The sequence below is a fragment of the Hemicordylus capensis genome, chromosome 4 (assembly GCF_027244095.1).
Source record: "Hemicordylus capensis ecotype Gifberg chromosome 4, rHemCap1.1.pri, whole genome shotgun sequence".
NCBI classification, from domain to species: domain Eukaryota; kingdom Metazoa; phylum Chordata; class Lepidosauria; order Squamata; family Cordylidae; genus Hemicordylus; species Hemicordylus capensis.
In genome coordinates this window covers 230,738,913-230,753,615 of record NC_069660.1, presented here as the reverse complement: position 1 = coordinate 230,753,615, position 14,703 = coordinate 230,738,913, and the positions used below count along the sequence as shown (strand labels likewise).

Here is a 14,703-nt window from a genome sequence, read left to right as displayed (position 1 = left end):
TGTCTTATGCATTATAACATGAAAAAACCCTTTCTTCTGGTTAAATTGGCTGTCCAAGTGATAGGAAAATATTTAAATATCATGGGAACTATAATCTGATTACCATAGGAACATAGGAAACTGCCATATACTGAGTCAGACCATTGGTCTATCTAGCTCAGTATTGTCTTCACAGACTGGCAGCAGCTTGTCCAAGGTTGCAGGCAGGAATCTCTCTCAGGCCTAACTTGGAGAAGCCAGGGGGGAACTTGAAACCTTCTGTTCTTCCCAGAGCGGCTTCATCCCCTGAGGGGAATATCTTGCAGTGCTCACACATCAAGTCTCCCATTCAGATGCAACCAGGGCAGACCCTGCTTAGCTATGGGGACAAATCATGCTTGCTACCACAAGACCAGCTCTCCTCTCCTCTACCATGAGTAACACATCTTGCAGGAAGCATAGCCAAGCTAGAATTAGTTACTTTATTTCTCTTGCGTATAAAGAGAAATTTATAAGTACTGCCACAGTATTAGTCAACTCTCAAAGTCTCTGATCTGTATTTCATTACAACAATGCCAATGAAAAGCTGGCCATGGATAAAAGAATAGCTAATTGTGAATAACTGAGTGGGCTCTGTTACAACAAGGTGTCTTGTATAAAATATGTATTTATTCATTTGTATTTATTGTGTCTATCTTTCTGCTATTATTACTTGTTAATTTCACTTAAGTATGTCCTATTTATAGTTCTGAGTTGTTACAAACATGTGAGGCTAATTTATCTACTGAAATCAATGAGGAAACACTTATTACAACAGGGAATTTAGCCACCTAACTATACATTGTTGTTTTCTATCCCCCCAAACAACAATGATTTTGAGGGGCTTGTATGTCTTTAGGGGAGATATCCCAGTGTGTGTGTTTGTCTGTGTTTGTTTTTTTGCCAGGGCTTGTTTTTGTGATTGTGTGGCTTTCAGTTTTAGTTTCTCTTTTGCCTGGAGAAAAACAGTGGGAGGAGCCAGCTAGGACTAATTTATTTATTTATTGGTTGCATTTTTATACCGCCCTTCCCAATTTGGCCCAGGGCTAAGATACCTGGTGGGTGGGGCCACATTCCTATTCAGCCTGGTTGCCTCAGCTTGAAGCCTATTATCTACATAAGAGGAGGCAGCCAGGGAATTTAGCAACCAGAAATTAGCACACAGGAATTAGCAAATAGCTATCTCATAGGAGTTTTGCATGGTGTTTAGTGGGGAAGTGTGCAGGATAGCTTGCAGGGCTTGGGAGGAGCCTCTTGTTCACACAGAGCTCAGTGGGAGGAAAAGGTAAGTACTTCTCCCTCTTTTATATTCTTGGTGGGGGGGAGTTTGTTGGGAAATGTTGTTTGTTGGGAAATGTCGGGAAATGTTGTTGGGAGGTCCTAGAAGCAAAATATAGACAGCTAGGTAGCATATTAAAGTCCAGAACCTCCAAGGTAGCATTCTTGGAAATGCTGCCTGTTCCTTGTGGCAACAAGAAAGGCGAAACTGAGGTTTCTCAATGCATGGATGAGATGGTGGTGCCGACAAGAGAGGTTTAGATATGTTAAGCATTGGAATACATTTTGGAACAAGACAAGCCTGTACGAAAGGGACAGGCTCCACTTGAACCAAGATGGAAAATAAAAAAGGTCACAAAGCAGCATTTAAAATGAGCCCTGGGGGGTAGCGGGTAGGAGCTGGGCAGGATCCAGTTCAGCAAATGCCATCCTTTTAAGGTGTGAGGGTGTAAATGCTTCAGATAAACCAGAAGGGGACAGAGTAGAACCAGGTAAAAGAAGATGGAAGGATGTGCTAGCTGGTCAAAGAGATCAAATGGCCATAAGAAAAATATCACACACCAGGTAAGAGGTTCAGCGTATAGGTGCTTATTTGCCAATGCCAGAAGCTTCTGAGCTAAGATGGGTGAGCTGGAGTGCTTGGTTGCTAATGAAAACATAGATATAGTAGGCATAATGGAAACATGGTGGAACAGTGCTATATCTATCAGGCCGTATATGAATATGATAAATAAATAAACAGTAAGAAACATTGGGACACTGTTATTCCTCGATATAAACTCTATAAAAAAGAATGGAGGGGCAAACTGGGGTGGAGTAGCATTGTATGTTAAAGAAGGGAAAGAATCTAACGAGCTAGAAAACCTAGGAACTAGAGTCTTCCTAGATCCAGGGGGTATCTGGAAAATTACAGGCTGGTCAGCCTAACTTCTCTGCTGGGTAAATTGATGGAAAGCATACTTAAGGACAAAATGGTTAAGCATATAGTCTTGCCTCACTAACCTTTTGGAGTTCTTTGAGAGTGTCAACAGGCATGTGGATGAAGGTGATCCAGTTTACATAGTATACTTGGACTTCCAAAGTTTTTTGATAAAGTTCCCCACCAAAGGCCCATGAGTAGACTTAGCAGTCATGGAATAAGGGGACAAGTTCATGTGTGGATTGCTAACTGTTTAAAAGAGTTACTTCAGTGGTATCGTTTGTAATGGTGGTTGATCAAAAAATGTGGACGTGTGGACATTTGAGGTGCAAGAGGGCTAACTTATGGACCACCTAACCAATTTGAACCAAATTTGGAACAGTTTGTAGGGACACATAGGGGCACCTCAAACACATAGTATGTTATGCTGTCATTCACCCCAATTCAATATGGTGGATGTATGAACAGGCACAAGTGGGTTAACTTATGAACTGCTTAACTGATTTGGATCAAATTTACTCCAGTTGTAGGGATAGTTAAAGGCAGATTAGTTCTTACTAGAAAAACTTGTTAATTTTTTCATAAATGATCTAGAAGTTGAGGTAAGCAGCGAGGTGGCCAAATTTGCAGATGGCTCTAAACTATTTAGGGTAGTAACATCCAAAACAGATTATGAGGAGCTTCAAAGGGATCTCTCCATAATGGGGGAGTGAGCAACAAAAAGGCAGATGCGTTTCAGTGTTAGCAAGTGTAAAGTGATGCATATTAGGGCAAAGAACTCCAACTTCACATATATGCTGATGGGATCTGAGATGTTGGTGACTGACCAGTAGAGGGATCTTGGGGTCATGGTGGACATCTTATTGAAAGTGCCAACACAATGTGCGGCAGCTGCGAAAAAGGCCAATTCCATGCTTGGATTCATTAGTAAGGAGTTTGAAAATAAAACTACTAATATAATAATGCCCTTATACAAATCTATGGTGTGGCTACATTTGGAGTGCAGTGTGCAGTTCTGTCCACTATGCCTCAAAAATGACAGTATAGAACTGGAGGAGTGCAGAAGAGAACAATCAGGATGATCAGGGGACAGGGACCTAGAGCACTTTCCTTACGAAATAAGGCTACAACACTTGGGGCTTTTTAATTTAGAAAAAAGATGACTGAGGGGTGAAATGATAGAGGTCTATAGAATTATTCATGGTGTGGAGAGATATTTTTTCCTCCCTCTTGCATAATGCTAGAACCAGAGATCATCCCATGAAACGTATTGCCAAGAAATTTAGGCTTGACAAAAAGAAGTACTTTTTTACACAACACATAATTAACCTATGAAATTAACCTATGGAATCCTATGGAAGTCACCACAAGATGTGGTGACAGCCACCAGCCTGGATGGCTTTAAGAAGGGCTTAGATAAATTCATGGAGGACAGCTCTAGCAATGGCTACTAGTCTGAGGGCTATAGGCCACCTCCAGCCTAACAGTCAAGATACCTGTTATCTAATTATCAGTTGCAGGGAAGCAACAGCAGGAGAGAGAGCATGCTATCAGGTCTTGCCTGTGGACTTCCCAGAGGCATCTGGTGGGCCACTGTGTGAAACAGGATACCGGACTAGATAGGCCTTGGGTCTGATCCAGAAGCACTGTTCTTATGTTCTTAACATGCGATAACTGATACCATCAAATATATACAGGTGAAACTCGGAAAATTAGAATATCGTGCAAAAGTCCATTAATTTCAGTAATGCAAATTAAAAGGTGAAACTGATATATGAGACAGACGCATTACATGCAAAGCGAGATAAGTCAAGCCTTAATTTGTTATAATTGTGATGATCATGGCGTACAGCTCATGAAAACCCCAAATCCACAATCTCAGAAAATTAGAATATTACATGGAACCAATAAGACAAGGATTGAAGAATAGAACAATATCGGACCTCTGAAAAGTATACAGTGTACTGTGCTTGATTGGCCAGCAAACTCGCCTGACCTGACCCCATAGAGAATCTATGGGGCATTGCCAAGAGAAGGATGAGAGACATGAAACCAAACAATGCAGAAGAGCTGAAGGCCGCTAATGAAACATCCTGGTCTTCCATAACACCTCATCAGTGCCACAGGCTGATAGCATCCATGCCATGCCGCATTGAGGCAGTAATTGCTGCAAAAGGGGCCCAAACCAAGTACTGAATACATATGCATGCTTATACTTTTCAGAGGTCTGATATTGTTCTATTCTACAATCCTTGTCTTCTTGGTTCCATGTAATATTCTAATTTTCTGGGATTGTGGATTTGGGGTTTTCATGAGCTGTACGCCATGATCATCACAATTATAACAAATTAAGGCTTGACTTATCTCGCTTTGCATGTAATGCGTCTGTCTCACATATCAATTTCACCTTTTAATTTGCATTACTGAAATTAATGGACTTTTGCACGATATTCTAATTTTCCGAGTTTCACCTGTATTTGGTTTATATGAAAATTCTGGTGAGGACTTCCACAGGATAGGTATATCAGTCTGTTGTCCCTTAATTATGTAGTATTGTGCCACATACAGAAGATCACTCTGCTGCATTTTATTCCAGATTCTTCCAGTCACAATGAGCTTAGTGGAAGCGAAATTGGGATGGAAATTAAACCTTTGTGCATGCTCCTGATTTCTGATCCTGGAAATTTTGGCTGAGGTCAGAGAGGCACTGTGCCAACTCCACATATAATGGAGATTGGCAATCTGGATTGGTATCTAGGGTGGAGAATCTCTATTAAATGTTGGGTTGTCATAGTGCCAGGCCAACACCAATGAAAATTTCCAGTTTCCCAATCAGAAATTGGGAGTGCACATGCTGTGGGAATCTCCTTATTTCCCTTCCACCAGGCTCAGCATGATCATAAGAACCCAGGATGCTGTGGCTTATTTAGAACCAGGCTTTGTCATGGCTAGATCTTCCTTTAACTGCCAGGAACATGTAAAGAAATAATTTATACCACAAATAACAAAAGGCACATGATGGAGCACATCCGTTACTACTGAGTAACAATAATTTCTCTCTCATACTGGAATCAGGGTTCATAGATCAAAAGTATGTCAGGCAAGATTGAGCTGCAGCACACACACACACCCCACTTTAGGGGGTGCACTGGGGAAGGTCCAAGTGATCCATAGAAAATATTTGCTGCACTGAATTTAATTTGCTTCCTGGTAAGCCAAACTGTAGAGTGAATATTCAAGTCTATGTGAATATTCAAGTATGTGGCCATTTGAATAAAGCTTATTTGCTTATGCAGGTGTGATAGTGCATATTTAAAGACTCAAAGGCCTTCAATAAGAAAATTGTTCTGGACACAAAGCCCATATTAGATCACCGTATTTTTCATCCCTTCCAAGTAAACAGAAAAAGTCAGCCTAGTTTGAATTAGTTAAAAAAGCAGAAGCTGAGTTAAAAAGATCATTGTTGACAGCAGCAAGATAGATTAACGACAAGTGAAGAAAACAGTATTCTAATCCCTTGGAGACCCAGAACATAGAGGAAGCTGTTGTTATTCCAGGACCCGAAAGTGAATAGTGCTGTAAATTAGGTATTCATTGAGCGAGCCCACAAGATATAAAAGAACATGAGGAGCAGTACCTCTGGGTATTCACTTTCTACTAGCTTTCCTGGAAATCTAACATGTTGTAACATTATTTCTGGGAGATAAACTTGTAAGACTAAAGTTACTGTTACCAGAAGAGCTCAGAGCACTCCACTAACATGTTTCCATTTAATCTGGACATCTGCCTGGCTTGCTAAAACCTCAGAAATGATTTCAATTCTAATAGATTCTGTTAAGGGCTTGGCTGGTTTTTGAAGACTTAATTAAAATAATTAGCACTTTGAATAAAGCTTGTTAAGCCAACTGTGAATGCTAAAGGGCAAAGAAATCAAGTAATAACCTTGTCAGTTTTATTTTAAGGACTCCCAACTTATTAACAGAAGTTATTTTAATGTACAAGATCAATCCCATTCATATTAATATATCAATCCTATTCATATTTGTGTCTCAGTATACAGTAACTACATATATTTCACACAGGAAGCTATAGGTTTTCTGCAATACAGCTTCATTACCTCCATTTGTAGATATTGATAAATTATTCATGAAAAAGAAATTAAATTCCAGGATACCACTATTTTCCAATTTATTGAATATTTTTGCACCAGCTAGCAGTTTTCAAGTTCTGCAGAAACTAATAGATGAAGCAATGGCTTCCCCTGCTCCTCCCATAAGCAGTGGCTGACATTCACAGCAGCTTTCTGTGGTCAAAGCATGAGGCTGTGTCTTTGCATCAGAGGCTTCCCAAGAAGCAGAGCATGCATGAAGGGGATGGTGAAGTGATTTTCATTGATATCCTCTGCCATCCAGAAGTGCTCTTTGCCTTCCAAAAATATGTCCCTGGAAGGCAAAGAACACTTCTGGAGGCAGGGGAGATCCATCAAAATCACACAAACCCCGTCCCCACATTTGTGCATTCTGATAATTGAGAAACCTCTAGCCGCCTAAAGTGTAACCTGTGACTGTGAGGACACAGCTCCATCTTAGTCCCTGGAATTCTGTTTAGAATATCAGCCCATGTACCTAAGATCACAATGAACTTGTTTAAATATTAACTAAAGAAAGCTGGCATTAATGCAGTGAAAGGGCTCTAAACTCTTTAATATTAGCAAATGCATTGATAAGCAATTCTATCTACCTATTCATAGATTATCATGTTATTGATTGAAATCCAGAGACTGTCATAATTAATAGAGTAAATCTTTTTTAATGTTAATTATGACATTCAAATTGGTTAGGTTATTGATTACATAGTAGCTAGTATCTACATTCCCTGAGGGGCAAAAATTTATCTACAGATATATGCACTTCTAACTTCAGTTTATTTTAAATTGCAAAGCCAATAAGCTCTACAAACTAATATATTGCTTCTTACGTAGTATGATTAATTTCAATAGGCCTGTTGAATCATTAATATACAAAGTAGTAGAAAGTGGTTTTGGTTATAAATGTATTAGTATTGGTACTAGATCTGGAAAGCCACCTAATAGCACAGCTGGCAAATGACTTGACTAGCAAGCCAGAGGTTGCCAGTTCAAATCCCTGCTGGTATGTTTCCCAGACTATGGGAAACACCTATATCGGGCAGCAGCAATATAGGAAGATGCTGAAAGGCAACATCTCATACTGCGCGGGAGAAGGCAATGGTAAACCCCTCCTATATTCTACCAAAGACAAACCACAGGGCTCTGTAGGCTCCAGGAGTTGACACCGACACAACAGCACGCTTTACCTTTACTAGATCTGGAAGAACTAATGCTATTTTTTCCTCTGTAAGTGCATCTTTACATAGACTAATTTAGCATATAGTTGAAGAGCCAGCTTTATATTTCTCTTCCCCACACCCCACTCTTGGGGGTGACTCTATTTGTGTCTTGATGGCCACCACTTTTATGCTACAGCCAGGAATGGAAAAAGGAATAAGAGGAACAATGTACCACCATTGCACATCAACTAGCAGAGAAAGCTTTCATACTGCTAGATGAAGGCAGAGAAATCCTTCATACTGATGCTGCCATACTGTTTCTGTACAGACATCTGATGAAATCCTGGTTCATGCCAGAACTAACTACTACAATCCCTTAACCCTCCGAGTAGGTTTTTCTGTGCTTGGGCACGGATGCTAAGATTGTGCAAATGTTATCTCAGTATACACTGAACATGCTTACTGGTCATGCCCCTTAATTCATGTTCGGTATCATTTCTAAAAGACCCTATGTATATATATTTTTAACAAATCTCTTTGGTCTACAGGGATAGTTATGAGTGTGGCAGCTCTGACTGAATTCCAAAAAAGTAAGGAAATTTAATGGCCCATGATATTTACACCATGGGGGCATGAGACCTGATATCTATTCTGAGATATTGTACTGGCCTACAAAATCATAATCATGGAAACACAATGTGGCTAGGTTATCCATGCTCCAGTCCACTACCTGCATAGGTTGGTGGCAACAGCAAAAGCTGGAAGTTAGTGTTACAGCAATGTTTAAGAAGAATTTGGTAACTTAAGAAAAGCACTGGAAGCCAATAATGTATCAGCTATAAAAATTATGCTTCCACCATGCCTGGAGCTCTGCATCTAACAGCTGAACAACAGGCAAAAACACAGCTGGTAGAGCCCAGCATTTGGAGATGGGAACTGTACCCCCCTGAAGTTCTGGTATCAAGCTGCTGAAGTACAGGCAGAATATCAACATGTGCTGCTTGCAGCTTCATATGCTATCAAAGTTACACCTGTTGAATGTCTGCCTGACATGCAACTATCATCACTGTTGAGTGTCTGCCTGTCATTCATCACTGTTGATATTTTTACAATTATTTTCAGTTTGGGAGGCTACTCAATCTCTTTCTTGAGGTTATTAACCTACTAAAATGACTAAAAGGAGGGCGGAGAGTTGGTGTTGTGGTAGCAAGCATGACTTGTCCCCTTAGCTAAGCAGGGTCTGCCCTGGTTGAATATGAATGGGAGACTTGATGTGTGAGCACTGTAAGATATTCCCCTCAGGGGATGGAGCCGTTCTAGGAGGAGTAGAAGGTTTCAAGCTCCCTCCCTGGCATCTCCAAGATAGGGCTGAGAGAGATCCTTGCCTGCAACCTTGGAGAAGCTGTTGCCAGTCTGTGAAGACAATACTGAGCTAGATAGACCAATGGTCTGACCATATGGATAGCTTCTTATGTTCTAGATCAGGGGTGGGGAACCTTGGCCCTCCAGCTGTTTTTGAACTACAACTCCCATCATCCCCAGCCACAATTATTGTGGCTGGGGATGGTGGGAGTTCAAAAACAGCTGGAGGGCCAAGGTTCCCCGCCCCTGTTCTAGATAGACCATAGTAGCTTCCTATGTTCCTGTGACTTAGATGAGCATTGACAAAGGTAGAAACACCAAATAACTTATTAAGAATTTCAAACTATTCACATTGCTATGATCAGACATATATGTGATGAGACATACAGATAATGAGTTTTGTAATTTTAAAAAGGGAAGTAACAGATAAGGCTGAAACAGATGTACTATACAAAAGGGGGCTCATAGCTATTATTTATTTACCCATGTTGCAAGCCTGCTCTTGCACCCAATCTGCATGTTTCCTTGTATCCTCTGAACTTTTCCTTTGCCCTGACAGAAGTATAGGAAAAGGCAGCACGGAGTAAGCAAGAAAGGAACCAAATAAGTGAGGAGGGGCAAGACTGAGGGGTTTGAATTAGCATTTGATTCACTACTTTGCTTATCTGCCCGGTCAGAACAGTCTGAACAGTCAGTAAGGCCTCTATCTATCTATCTATCTATCTATCTATCTATCTATCTATCTATCTATCTATATTTCTCTTAGGCATACCGATTTCTAATCCCATGCATGGCAGCTCTCACTCTCGGGGGCTGAAGGAGGGGGGAGAACGGACTGGGGCTGAAGACAAAATTAAGATGGGGGGGCGTGGAGGCAGGGAGAACTAGTGGCACAGATGCTCTGCGCCAGATCAGCTAGTATAATATATGTATGCAACCTAAGGGTCAAACTAGAGTTGGCACAAAAAATCCACAACCAGGATCACTCATGTTTTTAAAACTTCAAAGTGGCTGAATGCCTACAGAGAAATCAAATCAGGACTGTGTCACTGCAGGAGGGAGTATTTAACTGCTTGTTTATGTTTAAGTTACAGTGCCACTTGTCCACTGTAACTCTCTCTCTCTCACACACACACAACACACACACACGTTTTCTCACAGTGCCTATAGCAGCTTCAGAGAGGGAAGAAAGGCAGGGTGATTTAACTCATCTTTTCCTGACACTAATTCCGTTTGTGTCCCGCCTAACTACTTCTTCTGTAATGTGGGACATCCTGATCATGGATCTCTCATACTACATCTACTGGTTCCTTGTGTCTGCCATGTAGAGTTACTGTGGTTAACGGTTTATGCTCATGATAGAGAGACAAAGGTTGATATTGCTCCTTGATTTTGCTTGCAGATTTTCAGAAGATGTTGGCTGGTTTTCAAGAAAGCATCTAGTAAAGGACCTAGAAGACTAGAAAAATTTCCAGATGAGAAAGCCGCTTATTTCAGGAATTTCCACAAGGTAGGTAATAACCTATTTAGTATAACCAAACTGGGTGAATGGGCAACAAAATTGCAAATACAGTTCAATGTTGGCAAGGGTAAAGTGATGCACATTGAAAGGAAAAACCCCAACTTTAAGTATACGTTGATGGGATCTGAGTTGTCGGTGACTGACCAGGAGAGGGACCTTGGGGTTGTGGTGGACAGCTCATTGCAAGTGTCCACTCAATGTGTGGCAGCTGTGAAAAATGCCAATTCCATGCTAAGGATCATTAGGAATGGGATTGCAAATAAAACTGCTAATATTATAATGCCTTGATACAAAACAATGATGTGGGCACACCTGAGTACTGCATACAATTCTGGTCACCACATCTAAAAAAGGACATTGTAGAACTGGAAAAGGTGCAGAAGAGGGCAACCCAGATTATCAGGGGCCTGGAGCACCTTTTTTACGAGGCAAGGCTACAACACCTGGGGCTTTTTAGTTTAGAAAAAAGACGACTGTGGGGAAACATGATAGAGGTCTAAAACTTCATGCATGGTGTAGAGAAAGTGGATAGAGAGAAATTCTTCTCCCTCTCACATCACACTAGGACCAAGGGGTCACACCATGAAATTGATTGCTACAAAATTTAGGACCAGTAAACGGAGGTACTTTTTCACACAATGCATAATCAACTTGTGGAATTCTGTCACAAGATGTGGTGACAGCCAACAACCTGGGTGGCTTTAAGAGGGGTTTGGATAACTTCATGGAGGAGAGGTCTATCAATGGCTACAAGTCAGATGGCTATAGGCCACCTGCAGCCTCAAAGGCAGGAAGCCTCTGAGTACCAGTTGCAAGGGAGTAACAGCAGGAGAGAGGGCATGCCCTCAACTCCTGCCTGTGGGCTTCCAGCGGCATCTGGTGGGCCACTGTGTGAAAGAGGATGCTAGACTAGATGGGCTTTGAGCCTGATCCAGCAGGGCTGTTCTTATCCTTTGTGTGGATGTAGAGACTCATCTGTTTGGAATTAACTAGTTAACTTTGTGTTAGTTATGTTATTAACCAATGTACAGTTAACTAGTCCACTCAGTTAATTTAACAGCTAATTATCAAGTTAGTTTTGACAGGTATTTATGGACTGACTCTGCATCAGATTGCATGGATTTTGAAGAATGTGTGATTAAAAATTCTCTGTTTAGAGAATTTTCTGTCCTTCTGCTCCATTTTAAATGAAGTATACAATTAGATATTATTTCAGTAGAATGTTTCCTTTCTGTACTTCAACTGTAATGGATTCCACAATTTGTAGAGAAATCTTTGGGTTAGTTTATCTATAGCTGTTTATCAGTACAAAAAAGATTAAATTATTCCAATACTTCTCTGCTTCAACAAAGGAATTTGATGACTAAGAGCCGATCTCTTTCCTGGTACAGCTCTTGTGTTGGCAACCTAGTTTTCTATTTGTTGTATAACAACAAAAAGTCTTCTAGCATCTTAAAGACTAACACATTTATTTCAGCATAAGCTTTTTTGTGGATTAGGGTCCATGTCATCCAATGTATGAAGTGTTCTCTTTGTGTGTCTGTGTGTGTAGGTAGAAAGGTAGATATAGATTAGATATAGTTATACACAGGCACACATATCCATAAAGAGCTTTATCATCATCTTCAAATAATCTGTTCTAGGACAGGGTGATTGAAGTGCACCATAAGCCTTCCTCAACCTGTTGCAAGAAGACATATACATACTCACTGTCCCCCACACACTTCAGTCCCTTAATACATTCATTATGCTATAATTTATTATAATTATAGGAAGAAAACTAAGAATGTGAATTCTTGAATATCTTAATCCTCATTTATGAGCTAGATCATTTTCAAATTTCAACCATGCTAGAAGTTCTTTTAAAGAATTATTAATATTGATCTGTATATTGTGATGTTGTAATTAGGCTTCCTGTTCAGATTTTCTTCTTAAATGTCTGACTGCTAGGCTTCAACTACAGTTTGCATAGGGCGGCTTCATACTGCCCCCTGTAAGTAATTACAGAGTAGGTACGTCAGGAACTAGAGATGCTGGGAAGTGCATGCTGCTGATGGATGTGACATCTGAACCCAACCACCTCTGGTTCCCAATCCCAGTTACCCATTTCCACTTTAGATTTTACTGACTTTGTCAAGACAACTTCAACTTCTGATTTCAAGCAGATAGCTGGTAAAATCTAAGGTGGAACTGGCTATCCAGGACAGGAGACCAGGAGTGGGTGGATTCAGACATCACACCCATTGGGACTGAGAGCACCTCTGGATCCTCTTGTGCCTAATTTGTAAGTACTTACAGGTGTTCATTTAAAGCTGCCCATAGAGTTCTGTGGTTCCTCTGCTAGTCAGAGCAAAGGAAGGGCAAAAGAAGTGAAGCTTCTTAATCTATTCCTTACCTAATCTCAGTTCATTGGCGGGAAAAATATGTGCAAGAACATTTCTCAAATTTCCTAAGTCTTCAAAAGCAACCCCACATAACCCCAGGGACTTGTGTTTTGGGTGGTATACAAATGTGATAGACAGATAGATAACAAAGCCAACAAGATACAAGTTCTTGCAAAACAGAACCAAGTCCTGGCATGTGTGGAAAATCCATTGTCAGTCAAAGCCAAAGATATTTGTTTCATATCATCTCCAACATAATACTTTTCAGTAGGCATGCACAAGTTTTGGACATCCCTAAAGTAGGTCTTTGGATGTTAATGCCAGTTTACCTATGAATTATCATCATAATAAAAAGCAGCTGCATATATTAGTCTTTTTTTCAAGCTCCAGGAAATATTTGATATATTGGCTCTCAGAAAGGTCTTGTAGGGTAAATAAATAGAAACATCTATTATGATAACTGTTCTAAAATCTGTTCATAATTTGTAGTTCAATGCAGGGAGAAATTTAAAATTCAAATCATTTGTTGATGGGAAAAGATATTTAAAATGCATTAGGATTGAAAATAGAACTATACACACTCATAACATATTCAAAGCAAATTTATCCCTTATGACAGTTAAACTAAAAGACGTTTCACATCATCAACCAATAAATCTCACTTAATTTGAAAGCTGATGAAAGATAAGTGATTGAAAAAGATTGACTAAAACACCATTAAATGAAATTAAAGTAGCATTTTAAAATAGCATGGTGTTGCTGACCACGCAAATGACTGGGGGCCGGCGGTGGGGGGGCGGGCTGGCTGGCGGGGGGCTGGTGGGCGAGCGAGCGGCAGGGGGCGGGCGAGTGAGCTACGGGGGATGTCACAGGCTCAGTACACAACTGCATAGATGCTCTGTGCAGGGTCAGCTAGTTCATATAAAAGTTAAAAACAAATCAGCATTTTGAAATCAACCATAAAATTAAAACAGACGATTTTAAAAAGCTGAGAAAGCTTGGGCCTAAAGATGAGTTTCCAAATGTTTTTTTAAAAATTGCCAGAGATGGGAAGGATCGTATCTCAGCAGGGAGCGCATTCCATTATCTTGGGGCAGTGACCAAGAAGGCCTGTCTCTGTGTAGCCACCAAACGAGTTGGTGGTAACTGGAGATGGACCTCCTCAGATGACCTCAAATGGGCGGTGGAGCTCATAGTGAAAAAGACGCTCTCACCCAGGGCCTAAGCCGTTTAGGGCTTTGTAAGTTATAACTAGCAGTTAGTATTTTGTCCGGAAACCTATTGGCAGCCAGTGTAGCTCCATCAGTAAAGGAGTAATGTGGTCTCTCCAAGATGACCCAGAGACCAACCTAGCTGCCGCATTCTAACCAACTGAATTTTCCGGACTACGTACAAAGGCAGCCCCACGTAGAGCACATTACGGAAGTCAAGTCTGGAGGTTACCAACAGATGTACCACTGATTTGAGGTAATTGATCTTGAAAAATGGGCACAACTGCTGTATCATCCGGAGCTGATAGAAAGCATCCCTGGCCACCACCTCAACCCGAGAAACCAGGGAGAAGTGTGAATCCAGAAGTACTCCCAGACTGCAAACCTGTTCCTTTTGGGGAAGTGTGACCCCATCTAGAACAGGCAGTTCAAAATCGTCTCAAGAGTTCAGACCCCGCACAATAAATACCTCTGTCTTATCTGGATTCAGCTTCAGTTTATTCTCCCTCATCCAGCCCATTACTGCTTCCAGACAGGCATTTAGGGAGGATATGCCAGCTCCTGAAGAAGTTGACATGGAGAAGTAGATCTGGGTGTCATCAGCATACTGGTAACACCCAGCTCCCAATCCCCTGATGATCTCTCCCAGCAGTTTCATGTAGATATTAAAAAGCATTGGAGAAAGTATGGAGCCTTGAGGGA

The 14,703-nt window shown here is 40.9% G+C and overlaps 1 protein-coding gene across 4 annotated transcripts in view; it reads left to right on the top strand.

Moving 5' to 3' along the window:
- Nucleotides 1–14,703, top strand: part of DOK6 (docking protein 6) — a 373,813-nt gene that overhangs the window by 140,047 nt on the left and 219,063 nt on the right. For all 4 annotated transcript variants that reach the window (XM_053246098.1, XM_053246101.1, XM_053246099.1 and 1 more), the window contains exon 2: nucleotides 10,287–10,394. In XM_053246098.1, coding sequence (XP_053102073.1) covers nucleotides 10,287–10,394 — 108 coding nt within the window. The remainder of the gene's footprint in view (nucleotides 1–10,286; nucleotides 10,395–14,703) is intronic.